Source organism: Drosophila suzukii, chromosome 2R, assembly GCF_043229965.1.
Source record: "Drosophila suzukii chromosome 2R, CBGP_Dsuzu_IsoJpt1.0, whole genome shotgun sequence".
NCBI lineage: Eukaryota > Metazoa > Arthropoda > Insecta > Diptera > Drosophilidae > Drosophila > Drosophila suzukii.
In genome coordinates this window covers 17,242,447-17,257,035 of record NC_092081.1, presented here as the reverse complement: position 1 = coordinate 17,257,035, position 14,589 = coordinate 17,242,447, and the positions used below count along the sequence as shown (strand labels likewise).

Sequence of the window (14,589 nt, the reverse complement as noted above, 5' to 3'; positions counted from 1 at the left end):
ATCCATAGTTAACGTTTGATAACTTAGATTATTGGCTCATATGGAAATTTTACGAAATTACTATCTTGCGATTATACATTTTTCGATACATTATATCGAAATTTCCACCCTCTGCTGGCGTTCGGTTAACAGCCGCTGTTACGGCAACGGTCAGATGATGTTCCAATTGGAGTGCGGACGGTCGTGTTTGTGTGGTGGGCGATTCGATATTCTTAAATTTTTAAGGGCTCCGTCGGCCGAGATTGCCTTCTTTTTGCTCTCGTCAGAACGCGTTAAGTAATCAATTAAAAACCCGCGATTGGGTGCATCGAGAGTTTTCTACCGCTTCCCGTGTGCATCTGAAGCGCTTACATCCGTGATTTCCGCTTTCGAGTGCACTTTTGTATTGTTTATACGACCTCCGGTCCGGTCGCCCCACATTTCTGGTGAACTTGTGCCGTCGAACGGTGTTGTCATTTCCCCGCCTCCCCCGCCAAAAAAATCGAAACTCCCGCACAGTGGGCGGTATCGCAGGGCGAAGTCGATAGATAATAATTTTCCATAAAAAAACCCAAAGTTTGCGCAGTTCTCAAAGCAATACATACAGCACCGGTATAGCAGAGCTATTGGCGTTTAATCATTTTTTTGCAACACCACAAACGAATTTAAAGCTCATTTGGGTGTGTGCTGCAGCGCATTCATCCCACTGTGCAAGGGCGGCAGAAATTCATAAAACAACGGATAACAAATTCGACGAAGAGGAATACATAAAGGAAATAAAAGAGAGAGCGAGCTTATTTGGTTATTTTAAGACCTGCCTGCACAACAACTACAATCAGTTTATTAATCAGCTTATAATGTAAGATTCTGCAATGACAAAGGACCAAGATCCAGCTAAGGTTGTATTTTAGCCCAGGAACCCAGGAATTCCACAAAACCAGCAAGAACATCAGGTAAGAAACGAATAAACAAAAATGTGTTTAATATATCAGTGATACGTTGACCCTGTTTATATTTCGTGAAAAACATTTCTTTATGTACATGCCCAGTGCAAATGCGTAATTTCCACTCAAAAGTCTCATATTCAAGTACCACATTTATGATAAAATATTATTTGTTTTTATTTTATCTTTAGCATTGATGAGTTAACAAATTTTGTTTTATTTTCGTTGCTTTCCACAACCTGCGTCTTTGATCGAGTGGGGACTATTTATAGGTCGGCTGTTTTGGACTCGTTTTGGCACGACTGGTGGATTTATGTATATTTACTGTGAACGTTGAGGAAATACTTGAAGAGCCAGACGCGCTTTTATAAGTTTTTCATTGTTTTGTTTAAACTGAAAGTGATTGCGTCTCTTATGCAGTTGGCATTAAGTACTTCATGTAGTGACTCAACAGTGACAGATAAGACAAACAAAGCGGGTGTGCTTTTTATGGGTATGTTATCTTCGTATTTGTTTTGTAAGTAGGGTATGCCCTGATCAATATATTACTGACAAATAGATACCACTGTAGAAAAAAGCTCCAGTACTAGGGAACGAATCTTAGGTAGTTAATGATATAATAGAAAAGTCGTTGTTTCAATACCATTCAATCAAGGCTCCTCTAAAAAGATAAACCCAAACAGTTTGAGTTCCAACTTACCTCAACGCCCCACTCATCCACACTTGCTCCATTTACATAAGCCCCGGGATTGGATGGTAGTGGTGGGTGGGAAAGGGGGTGACTTTGAAGGATGAAGGCGAGATGAGATGCTGGTGAACCGCAGTGACTGTAGCACAGTTTCGGGCATTTTCGCTTGTCACACACGCGCCGCCATTTTGCTGCTCCAGTCATTTGGCTTTTATTGCCTTTGTCTTCGGCACCCTCCAGGCCCACCCAGTCCCCACTATTCAAAACCCAGTGGTAGGAGTTGCACAAGTTGCCCAATCACCCAAAGAAAATATTACTGGCACTTTTGTGTGCCATATATGTAAACTTATACATGTTTGTGACCACTTAACAAGTTCTTTTACTGTTTTATTTGCATTTTCCGATTTCAATTGCCAAAAAATAAGAAAACTGAGATAACTTTTTAGGTGTTCTTAAACCTCTAAAGATTTCTGTGCTACTTAGATAATGTTTATATTAGACATTGAAACAAGGAGATTTAAAACCTATGATGCTCTTTAATAAAAAGGACAATATTTACTAATATTTCACTCCCCTTAAAATTTAAAAATGATGTTGATATAAAAATGATGATCTCATAATATAAAGTTATACGGTTTTTCTCAGTGTGGCTGAAGATATTAGATTTAGTGCCTTGACTTACATACCAACTTGAGTGTATGCAGACGCTTTTTTGGCTTCAATTTTGGGTTCTTTTTGTCGTTCTGCAAATTTGATTTACTGTAATCGAAAACCATTCTCTTGGCTGTCGTCCTTGAGCCAGCGATTTCTTGATTTTTATGCATTTCGAAGCCGTAATGTGTCTAGATTTTTTGGCTTAGGAGCCATTGACCCTCAAACAGCTAAAAACAGTTTGAAAACGGCAGTGCGGAGGATGGGGAAAAACCGAAAACAACTGGCTCTAGCAGCTGATAAAACCGGTAAGACCTTTGTGCATTTATTATTATGATTATTTTGTTTTGCTGTTTATCCGTTCTGCCGGATAATGTGTGTCAGCAGTGAGCGGTGGTGAGTCCAACAGCTGATTGCCAATGCGTGTGAGGCGAAATCGAAAGAAAACCTCTAAACCGGTTCTTAGAATCCAAATGTCGCCCCTGCGATTTGTATCACAACTGTGTTAATAATGCTAATTACTCTAAAGACGCTTCATTAGTTCCACAGTACTCGCATTAGTTCAAAATGACTTAATTATACATCCAAATTGGTACGTGCATAGATTTTGTAATGTTGTCTGAGTTTTCGGATGAGTCGAAAAATCGCTAGACCAAGTACTACCAGCATTTTTAAAAATCATTTTTTTTAAAAAAAATATTCCTAGAAGAAATACTATTTCTACAATATTTTGGCGTCGACAAGATTAATATTAAATTAATAGTTTCCAAAGTATTAAGTTGAAATTATTTGGTTTAAAAATAACGCCACAAATTCAAATACTATACTCTTTAATAATGAAATTACTTGCAACTCTGCATCTGGTATACTTGTAATACAGCCGGTATTAAAACTTATTGTTTTTTTTTGTGTGTACTGCAAAGTCTTACGAACAAACAAAATTGTTGCTAATTAACTTAAGTGTCTTACCTTTGTTGTATAAGATTATTGTATATCGTGATCTGGAGACGAATTTAATTATTGCACAAACCGCTTTGGGAGAATATTTGAAGGATTGTTTGACATTTAAAGTGCATAAAATGGTAAAATGCCAAAGCAACAAAGTTGCATTTGATTTATTCGCATTTCTCAACGCATTTGATGGATGACGACTGTATTTTACGTTACTGATTAAACTCCCACATGCATGTTTGAACCACTTTCCATCGTTCATTATACGACCTTCCAATGAGTTTAACATGCAATTAAGGCATTCGTCTTGGGTACCTAATCCTTAACTAAGGGCTTTGATTTGGGCACGCGAATATAAACCTTTTAGAACAATCAAAATATTTGGCCTTCAATGAAATTAACACAAATTTAAAATAGATGACTACAAGTTTTTATGATATTTTAGATAAAAAAATAACAATCTATATGTATTTCTTTGAAAACTTATTATAATATAACTGCATAATAATTACTGAAATACGATGATCTTTTCGATGCTGTTTGAATAACTTTCAAAAAAAAGTATATCAAAATAAATCTACTATAGTATCCAAATAACATTAATAATAGCCATTTTTAGAGTTTACATAATGAAAACTTATACAAATAAAATAATATTCCTAACTCTTGAAAAGATAAAGATAAAAGATTATAAATCTAACTTAGAATTGGTTTTATCCGTGCAATCAAAGCAACAATCTTAAATTATTCCTGAAAACGATATCAGATTTAGGGTATACGAAAGTCGCTTTCTCTTGGGATGCACAAAATATGAAACACTTTGTATTATAAACACAAAAACCGAAGAGATGCGACGGAATCTAATGATGTCAACTGGTAAATTTCCATTGCGTCAAGAGAGGGCAGACAGGCAGAGGCGAAGAAGAAGTGTTTAGTGGTGGGAAATGCGTCGGGGCACTTGGAAATTAAAAACTCCCGATGCACAAACAGGGAGCTAGAGGGAGACAGAGCACTGCGAGTGAGTGAGGGAGACGGAGGCAGCTGGGAAGGGAAGGGAAATCGCTGTTCAGTCAGTTCAATTTGAAACGCGAAGAAAGCAACAACTGTCGAGAGTGCAGGAAGTGCCTAAGCCAACAACAAGTGATTTTCCTACAGAGTTGCGCTAAATTGATTGTTTGGACCACTGGCTGCCGATTTGTTTATTCGACTCGAGTTCAGCGGAGACGAGATATCGGGAAAACAGTCGACAAAGGAATGGTTTTATCGCCACCAGATACATTTGCGCGTAAGTGGAGCAATTAGGAGCAAACAAAGTACATTTTCACCCGGCTGTCACATGATCAGCAAAAACAAATGACATAAAACCTGAAAAAAGCACATAAATACACTAATAATCCACCGAGCAAACTCGCAGACTGCGTGACGCTCTGCTTAATTTTCGATGGCGAATTTGCCGCAAAGCGTTTTACTCGTAATTACATCATATGTTCCTCCAACGACCTTGTCACCCCCTTTTTTTGCCACCCAATGCTGGGAAAAATGCCCTTGGGTAGGCTTATCTGGAATTTTTAAACTGACAGTGCATAAATCCATTAAATATGCCTCAACAATAGATATAATATCTTCAAACTACATCAGGGCTTGATTAATGGTTGATTAATTAATGAGAACTGTACGAATGATTGATTAGTTCTGAATCGATTATGAATAATTCATTAATTCCATTTTGATTGCTCTGCTTGTTCGCACGCGAGTGCACATCTCCTAGCTCTAAATTTCAGTCAACGGGTTTATAACTCTATTCTAATTTGCAATTTGCAATTTGCAATTTCATTTGCATATTGCATTTCACATTCAACCTTTTGGGCTTCGCTCTGAATGCCCGTGTCGAGAGCAAAATTAGAAAATAAATGAAAAACACCCCAGCCTTGAAGTTGTTTACACGCACAGCCGAATGTCCGTTTTTTTTTGCAAAGTTGCCCTTTTTGAAAGGGCGGAAAGAGTGGCAAAACAAAGCCCTTTGTCTTGGTCCAAATTTTTTGTGTATTTTTTTGAATTCTCATCCAACCATGGAGGAAAAATTGCGTTTTAGAATTGTCCCAGTGAACCGGATGAAATTAGTTCTGGAAATTTCTGGAATACTTCGCTTTTATATCCCAGAAGAGGGAAATATACTTGAGTGAAAGTACAAGTTTTTAAGGCAGTTATTCAGATATATACATATATTTTCATTCAGAATTGGATGCTCATTTTAACGTATAATGAACTGTATTGCACTTAAGGATAGGCAGGTTAAAATTGATTATTCTTATCTAATAAAAAAATATATTATAGTCTTAACTTATTTTTTCAAGTTCTGCTTATTCATCTTATGATTTTCAATTCCTTGTTGAATCGTATAAATATTTACCTAGCAGTTTAGTTAAATAAAAATAACAACATCTAAATGGTTAAGTTAATGTTTAATAATAGCTGCGTAAGAATAAACATAATCTTTTCATTTTCATCGCAGAATATTTAAGATGACAAATATTGGCAGTAGACTCATCTTGCATATCCCTCGCTACACATAGAGTGTGCTTCTCACAACCCTGAAAAAAATCCTAGTGGAAGGGAAAAAAATCAATATAGGCCCATACTCTTGTGTTTGTGCAACCGCAAAGTTAGTCAAGTTGAAGGCGAAAATCGTAATAATAATCCTTTAAATAAGAACATGCTATGTGTACCCCCATGTGTGAAAATGCAGCCGCCATTTTCGTTTTTTTATGGACCCCATAACTTTTTGAGGGCTGACATGACTGCCGCTGCAGTTTATGGTTGCCATTTGTAGTCCTCCCCCGCGTCCTGCAAAGGGTAAATATAAAACATGAAAGGACGCCGAAAGTGTGGGCCAGTCCACAGCGACACCTGTCTGTATGTGCACCTGCACTTGGTAAAGGTACCACCCCCTTTGCGACTTTTTGCGGTGACTTTCTTGTCAAGCTTTCAAGTGAAAGTTGATTTGGCCAAGGGAAAAGGTTTCACTGGCTATGCTATAAATTGTATATACTAATATTTCTAAGGAACCTTAGAGCGTTTTGGTACTTCATAAATCATAATACACCGTTTTTTCAGCAGCGAAGAAGAGCATAGTTCTATATAACTAGGTAGAGATTTCTGCACTAACGGACTAATATAATATAGATACCTAATGTGTTATCTAATAATATAAATAAAATTAGAATCACGAAAGTAAAAAAACTTTTTAACAACTTTAAAAAGAAAAAAATAAATATTTATATTTTATTTAAATTGCTAAAACAAATTGTTACGAAAGTAAAAAAACTTTTTAACAATTTTAAAAATAAATAAATAATTATTTACATTTTTTAAAATTGTTTAAAAGAAATAATTATTTATTTATATTTTTTTTTTAATTGTTAAAAAGATGTTTTTACATTTATGTCTCTAATTTTATCCAAAATTTAGCATAATAAATTGTTTTCTTCCTGATTTTAAGTACTTTATAGCAGTTTTCTTGACTACTAGAAAACGTATTTTCCAGTTTGAACCCTTCTTTTAAATAAATAATAATTTAAATTTTTTTAAAAATTGTTTAAAAGAAATAATTACTTATTTATATTTTTTTTAAACTGTTAAAAAGTTTTTTTTACATTTATGTCTCTAATTTTATCCAAAATTTTGAATAATAAATAAAGTCTTTCCTGATTTTAAGTACTTATAGCTGTTTTCTTGTCTACTAGAAAACGTATTTTCCAGTTTAAGCCCTACTTTTAGTTTAACATGCAGATGAGAAATTGTCCCTTATCCTGGAAAAGTATTATATATATCATATTTCTAATAAACATTCAAATTTTTCTTATAATTAAAACAAATTCATCTATTTTGTTTAATTATTCCCAAATTTTTGGTTATGCAGTCATACCAAATTAACTATATTAATTGAGCAAAAATTGCACCCAAACAAGCACGCAAGCGAATCTGTCAGCGAAACCGGCGATGCAAAAAAAAAAATGCCACCCACACCGCCAAACTAAACATCTAAACCGCAAATCAATTAACAACTGGCAGCAGTTTTTTTCTGTTCAGAATGGGGCTTAGCCGATCCCACTATCAATTACAGACCTCAATTAAGCAGAAGGCAAAACCAACATCAGATGTTGGCAAGCTGAGCACACATTAGAAAGCATCTTATCGAGCGATTTTACTCGGTGTGAACTTTGCTGGCGTCAGAGATTGCTTAAGTTTTGAACTTTCCAGGCTTCGAGGCTAAGTTCTCGGGGAGAAATTCCCTTAACTGCCATAGAGTGCAGGATTCGAAGGACAAAGGCTGCCCGTGGGGGAATATTTGCTATTGGAGCTTCGCCTTCTTGGACAAACCATTCGCAAAACAAACTTCGTTCGGTTGACACACTAATGGGCAATTCTGAAAGCGATTGAGAAGAGCAAACTCAATTCGATTCAAGGTGAACGGCTTGTCCTTGCCTCCATCACATGGCTCAATCAATTTGCTTAACTCTTTCAATTAAAACGTAAAGGCAGCCAGTCAAATTACATTAGGTCAATTACCTTAGTTTGCTTAACGGCATAATCAAAACAAACAATTTAAGCTTAAGCTTTCTGGACAACCCAATTTTTTTATGTTGACTTCAGACAGTGCGCACATTCCTTGGTTTTCCCAGGTAATCTTATATTTTAAAGCCCTCCATATAGCAATCAGACCAATAACCCAAATTCAATGGCCTAGGTCAGCGCCAAAGAGAACCCCTGTGTTAAATATGGGCGCTATAAAACTTATCACCCAGCTCGTAGAACGCACCAAATGATTGCCTCACAATTAACCAACTTGAATAACGGCGCAGAACCTTTTTTTTGACTTATCAACATAATTAAAAAGGCAATTTTGGCCCAATTATGTGCTTAGAAATTACTCATTATCCCAGAATTTTGTGAACCAACTGATAAAGTGGGAAAGCGGATTCGTCTAGATCATATTAGATTCGGCAAGCCACAGTTGGAGTACAAACAAGGAAGAACGCTATAGTCAAGTACCTCGACTATCAGATACCCGTTACTCAAAGGGAAATGGAGATATGCAAGCAGCAAAGCGAAATTAAAATGCACCACCTACACCCAAAAAAAAAATCGCCCTTAAATCAAGAAATTCGCCTTTAAATCAAGAAAATCGCCTATGATTTTCATCCAACGGCGACTCACCTTTATTTTAAATAAATAATTTTCTTGAATTTATGGTTTGCCATTTCTGGAAATAAAGACAAATTTTTCTTAAATGTATGGTAAAAAACCTTAAAATTAAGGAAAAATTTATTAAAATAAGAAAAAAAATATTTATGATGTAAGATTACATCATTTTACATTTTACACCTTACATTTGAGGAATTTGGTTGGTTTTGTATACCAATGTTGAATTTTAAATGGATAAAACCGTTTCTAACTTTAATGGCAATTATTACTACAGTCTGAAAATTTTTATATTTACCTGAATTTATTAAAGATTTATTTTATATAAATACTTTTTATAAACATATAAATAAATATAACAAATGGAAAAATCCTTACCTCAGACAACCCCGGCGTGAACTCGAACCCGCAACTGCTCACACCATAGCCAGACGTCTTAACCATTCGGCCACGCGTGCTTCTTGTCATACAATGACTAAAAAGGGCTAAGGTGCTTTTGGTCCAGCTTTACGCATACAAATAACGTTTATTCTAATCTAAACCTTTTTAACAACCGTTTAAACAATTTGGTAAATAGAAAAGTGAAACTAATAAGAATGAAAATTACATAAATTAAAAAAAAAAGAAAAATAAATAAACAAAGGGTACACTTGCCGTGGCGTGGGCTCGAACCAGGTACTTTTGTTCGATTGTTTATTGACCGGACGTCTTTACCAGCTAGACCACCATCAAAATGTATAAAAAAAGTCACATTCTCTTAAAATATGGGTATTTCTTTCCTAAATTTAAGTAAGAATTTACCATTATTTCAAGAAAAAAAATCAAGAAAAATTCGCCATTAATTGAAGAAAAAGTGGGATTCTTCCTCTTCTTCATTACAAAAAAAAAAAAAAAATTATGGCGAATTCCTTAAATTGTAGGCATTTTTTCTATAATCAAGAAAATATTTCTTAATTCAATGGCGTTTTGAAATCACGGGCGATTTTCTAATATTTATGGTGATTTTTTTTTTGAGTGTACCGGCGGTAGACAGATTTAAGCGTTATGGGCGTTAGAGTGGGCGTGGCAAAATTATTTTTGGATCAATCGATAGGTATTGACGACACCAATACATTTCAGTTAAAATTTTTTATCTAGCATGCAAATTGTGGGCGTCACAGGTTTTCGCGGTTTGTGGGCGTTTAAGTGGGCGTGGCAAACTTTTTTTTAGGTCAATCGATAGGTATTGATGAGAACAATACATTTCAGTTAAAATTTTCTATCTAGCATCAAAACTGTAGGAGTTACAGTTTTGGGCGGTTTGTGGGCGTTAGAGTGGGCGTGGCAGTCTACTGAAACTAACTTGCGCTGCGTAAGAAGCTCAGGAATCTGTACGCCAAATCTCAATAGCCTAGCTCTCATAGTTTCCGAGATCTCAGCGTTCATCCGGACGGACAGACAGACGGACAGACGGACAGACGGTCAGACGGACAGACGGACAGACGGACAGACGGACATGGCTAGATCGACTCGGCTAGTGATCCTGATCAAGAATATATATACTTTATGGGGTCGGAAACGCTTCCTTCTGCCTGTTACATACTTTCCGACGAATCTAGTATACCCTTTTACTCTACGAGTAACGGGTATAAAAATATTAATGAAAGTGTACCGAATAAATCTAGTATTCATTGGTGAACAATTTTAAACTATAATTAAACATACAAAAGCCTTATAAGTAAGTCTTATTTTAACATAATACAAAAAAAAAGTATAAGGGTAATTAAAAAATATTCAGAGAGGATTATTTAAGTACATTGTTCTTGAATTGAGAACATTCTTTCTTAAAAACCGTGTTGGTATTAATGTTCTCTAATGAGTTTACTTCACAACTTTTTGATAAATATACACTACTGACTAGACTAATAGTTGATGTGCTGAGATATAAAATGTGTATTCCGCCAATTGAACATTTTCAACTTCATAAATGTCGTTTTATTTTTAAAAACATTTTCATCTCAGATGAAAAAGTCAGAATTTTCTCCGTGTAGGAACTAAATTCTTATTTTATGGCCTAGTGGCAAGTGTTTTAAAACGAACCACTGAGACAATTTCTTTTAAGGTGATTATCAGTGATGTTGTATGTAAGTTATTTGCTAATATAGATATAGTTGCATTCCCCTTTGATAGTTCACAGCTGTTTCATGGGAAAATAATATTTATTAGCAGATCAAGGTTGTGGACGTATGTTCTGATTTTAAAGTGAGCCACTGCCGTTGTAACTAGAATACCCCCAATTACCCACAATCACATGATTGGTATACAAGCGCTACAAAGCGCATATATGTTTATATATAAACTTTTGTATATAAATACATATATATGGATGTCAGGCTCCGAATCCAAATCTGACCACCACTGCCAAAAAGAGACCGAGAAGACCGCGTCACAAAGGTTGGCATGTTGACAGACGCCGACGCGTGTGCCATTACATACCGACTCTACGAGCATCCGAACTTGTGTTTGTAAGTGCACAGACGCACAGATATAGAACACACTATATAGTATATTCACGACGCTCTTTGATAAGAAATTTATTAGATTAAGGCAAACGATAGCCGACGCTCTGCCCAGTTCCATACCGCCGGCAGCGGCGTGAGTGGGTTTAGGTTTAGTCGGTCTTCCGACGAGCTGCGGGTCTGTTGTTCTTCAATCCGAGCCCGAAACCGTGTCCAAATCCGAATCCAAATCCGAGTCCGTAATAAAATCCGAGTGTGACTTTACAGAGATGTTGGCGGTTGCTTAGCCTCTTCAGCGCCTTTGTTTTCGACCATTCTGGTGTAAATGTTGTGTAAATACGGACAAAACAAAATGTGGACTTTAAGTTTCAAGCACGATTTGCTCTACAAAGTACAAGTGCTACTCCAAACGCGAGTGCATTCAAAAAGTGTAGCATACAAAAAGGCGCAGCAGATAGCACTGAACTAGTTAGATTGCATCGAGTTCAATGGAAAATGTAATGCCAAGTGGGATCTACTTAAGAATAATTAAAATATACATACATGCAATAAAATTCTCTTTAATAAAAATGTGTTTTTATCGGTAAGGAAAGATTGTAACAGATCTATTTTAGTCCCGTTCCCGTTCGAAACAATATAAACTTCAACTATAATCTTTCGGTTCGAAGGCTAAGCATTAGCTTATCGCATCACAGCGAATAAAACCATTTTCTGCCAATTATATTGTAAAGATAAGCCAGCAACTTACTTTCAGGGCGAATTCCGCTATCACCTCCACACATATATGATCTGTATACTGATGTACATCCAATTACGAGTAATCGTGATCCGAATTTGATTCTTGATAAGAGACAATTTCGTTGTCTAGCTAAAGTCGGAAACCAGACGCTCGTGTTTTTAAAAATCTCAGCAATTAAAACAAATGCCGCTTCATGTTTACTAGAGTTCTCTGTTCAGCCTGCAGTATACGAGTATTTTAATCGCTTCGCCTATCGAACGTTGAACTTGGCCATTCGCAGCCACATTCCGTTGGTAAACGTGGGTACTTGATATATTAGATGCTCCATTAAGGAAGGGGACTTGAATTTTCATTGAGTGGAAAATATAGATTTCTTTACAAAATTTTTAATAAAGGAATGAATTATAAATCCTAACTGAAATGTTAATGTGCTTAGGACTCTTACTTATATTTAGATCAACCGACTGAAACCTAGAAAAAAAGAGGGATCTGCTCAAAAACATTTAATTTATTTAATAAATGAAATTAATATATACCTTTTAAGGTTTCTATTCTTATTTAAATTAGTCCGTGTCATGACAATAAGTGTATTAAATTAAACAGTACGTGATTTGACAATAATATCAAACATAGCATTAATATTTATATTAAATGTATATTTATACAAGTGTAAATAGGGTACACCATTTTTGCATGTTACCTTGGTGCAATAATCAGTTGTCTCATTCATTAGTTATACATACGATGGCGCTCAGTATTGCTGAAATAAAAACGAAAACGTGCAAAACGTGTTTTTGCGTTTATAAATGTCTGAAAAACGTTTGATTAATATTGCCTTATTTCCATTCAAAATTTGCCAAAGCAGACTCAAGGGCTGATAAAGATTTAAACAAAAGTAAATCCGGTTTAGTTAGCTTATGCACACATACGATTTTTGTTTTTTTTGCCACAAAGTAGAAACCATTCGAATAATTTACCATAATCTAGCAAAGCTTTAAAATACTTTTACTTAAACAATAGATGACAATACAATAGTAAAAACAATTAGGGCAGTATTTATAGCATTATTTATCCTTAACATCTGTAGAGGTATTTGATTCTTAGGAATTTTATTCTCTTTCAGAAGTTTTTAGTTCCATTCCACATACCAATTCAGTATTGTTTGTCAATTGAGAAGCTTAAATTAAGTTGATAAGCTGACTTTGCTTCTGTGGGAATTTCTTGATGAACCCAGAGAACATTTATTGCTCGCATTGAATGTATTAATAGATTTAAGCTTGGCCCCTTGGTCGTATTTAAGTCGTTTATCAGTTAAACTAACTATGGTTTCCAATTTTGTACCCTCTCTTGCAGTGTTTTGGACCGAGGACAGCTCAGCTAATCGAGGACCGACATCATAAATCATTATCAGCCCGTGAAGGAGGCGAAAACAGCGAGGGCAGCGATTGAGTTGCACCACCAGAGACGAATTAATCATACGCCGCGTTGCTTGCCCCGCCAGAGATATAGACAGCTATTTACAATGCCTGCCAGCCCGCCTCCGCACCACGCCCCGCGCACTTGACACGGGGAGCGGCAGATTGTCCCGGAGCCGCTGCAAACACCTCTTGGAAGGCCCAGTTTTGTGTTTTGTGAATTGTGTTTGTTATATTTTTTTGTGTTCGACCGCGTATCGAAAAGTGTTTGAGTTCCGTGAAAAGCAAAGTACCGCATGTGGCTGCCAGGGCAAAATCCGCTTACCGGCAGCATAAACTGCTACAACAGCAGCGGCAGCAGCAGCAACAACTGCAACAACCATCCAATCGCTCAATATATTCTCCGTTGGCCTGTGATAAACCCCCTAGCGTTCTTAATGAATGACATTCGGTCCAAGTCATTCTATCGTGCAGGCAAAGCAACATCTGCAGCATCCGCATCCGCAACGACCACGACCAAATCGTTCGATAACAGCCAGAACAACAATCCCCGTACTTACAACAACAGCGGCAAGTCGAACAAGGTGTTCCTTCACTATATACCCCGCGATCCGCGCCTAAGAATTTTCAACAAGACCGCCACCCTGAATAAACACTCGAATCGCACTCTGAGCGAGCTAAACATAACTGAAGATCTGTGCAATTATGGTGAATTGATTGGCGGCAGTGCTGAAACAGTGAAACTAGTGCTAGTGAAATCTTAAGAGCCCGCAGATCACCATTTCGATTTGTCAAGTTCTTGGCTTGAGCTGTTGTCGTGCGGAAAGAGCATTGTTTGGATAACGAAAGGTAAGAAAGTTCTAGGGGAATTTGAGCTTCTTTGAAAAGTTAGGATTCGATCAGGGTAATAGAAGTGCAGTCATTTCGCTACCCATCTTTATATTATACATACACAGAGGGAATTTTCAAGTACATTGCTCTTTAATTGAGAACATTCGTTCTTAAAAACAGTCTAAGTACATTTTGGTATCAATGCTCTCAATATTAGAACCAAACTTTTTGATAAGTATACACTATGAATAACTAGGATTCGATCAGGGTAATAGAAATGCAATAATTTGCAGAGAGAAAAAGCAGAGAATTTTTCAAGTACATTGAATTGAGAACATTCGTTCTTAAAAACCGTCAAAGTACATTTTGGTATCAATATTCTAAATACTAGAACAAAATGGTGAGAAGAGAAAAGTTAAATTTAGTTTATTTAACAACTTTTTGATAAGTATAAACTTCTGATTGGACTAATAGTTTATTTGTTGATAAAAAACAAAAATACTTTAAACTTCAAAAAAGTTTTTTTTTTTTAAGAACATTTTCAACTCAGATGAGAACGTCAGCATTTTCTCTGTGCATAAAGTAAACGTTAAAATTTAAGGAATCAATGCAGATCTCAAACTATTAATGCTATTGGGTTAAAATTTGGAATTACATTTTTTCTGTTGGCCAGGATCGTGCTAAGTAATAA

At 36.0% G+C, this 14,589-nt stretch overlaps 1 protein-coding gene across 3 annotated transcripts; it reads left to right on the top strand.

The window, feature by feature from the left end:
- The first annotated feature begins 152 nt into the window (after window positions 1-152).
- LOC108017998 (uncharacterized) lies at window positions 153-13,837 on the top strand. 3 transcript variants are annotated; one of them, XM_017085346.4, is made up of 2 exons: window positions 153-932; window positions 13,006-13,837. In XM_017085346.4, the coding sequence occupies exon 2, from the start codon at window positions 13,364-13,366 to the stop codon at window positions 13,829-13,831; it is 468 nt and encodes a 155-aa protein (XP_016940835.1). In that variant the 5' UTR covers window positions 153-932; window positions 13,006-13,363; the 3' UTR covers window positions 13,832-13,837. The 3 variants fall into 3 exon arrangements, with proteins under 3 accessions (XP_016940835.1, XP_016940837.1, XP_016940836.1); XM_017085348.4 differs by lacking the exon at window positions 153-932 and adding an exon at window positions 4,475-4,498; XM_017085347.4 differs by lacking the exon at window positions 153-932 and adding an exon at window positions 11,125-11,410.
- The last annotated feature ends 752 nt before the right edge of the window (window positions 13,838-14,589 follow it).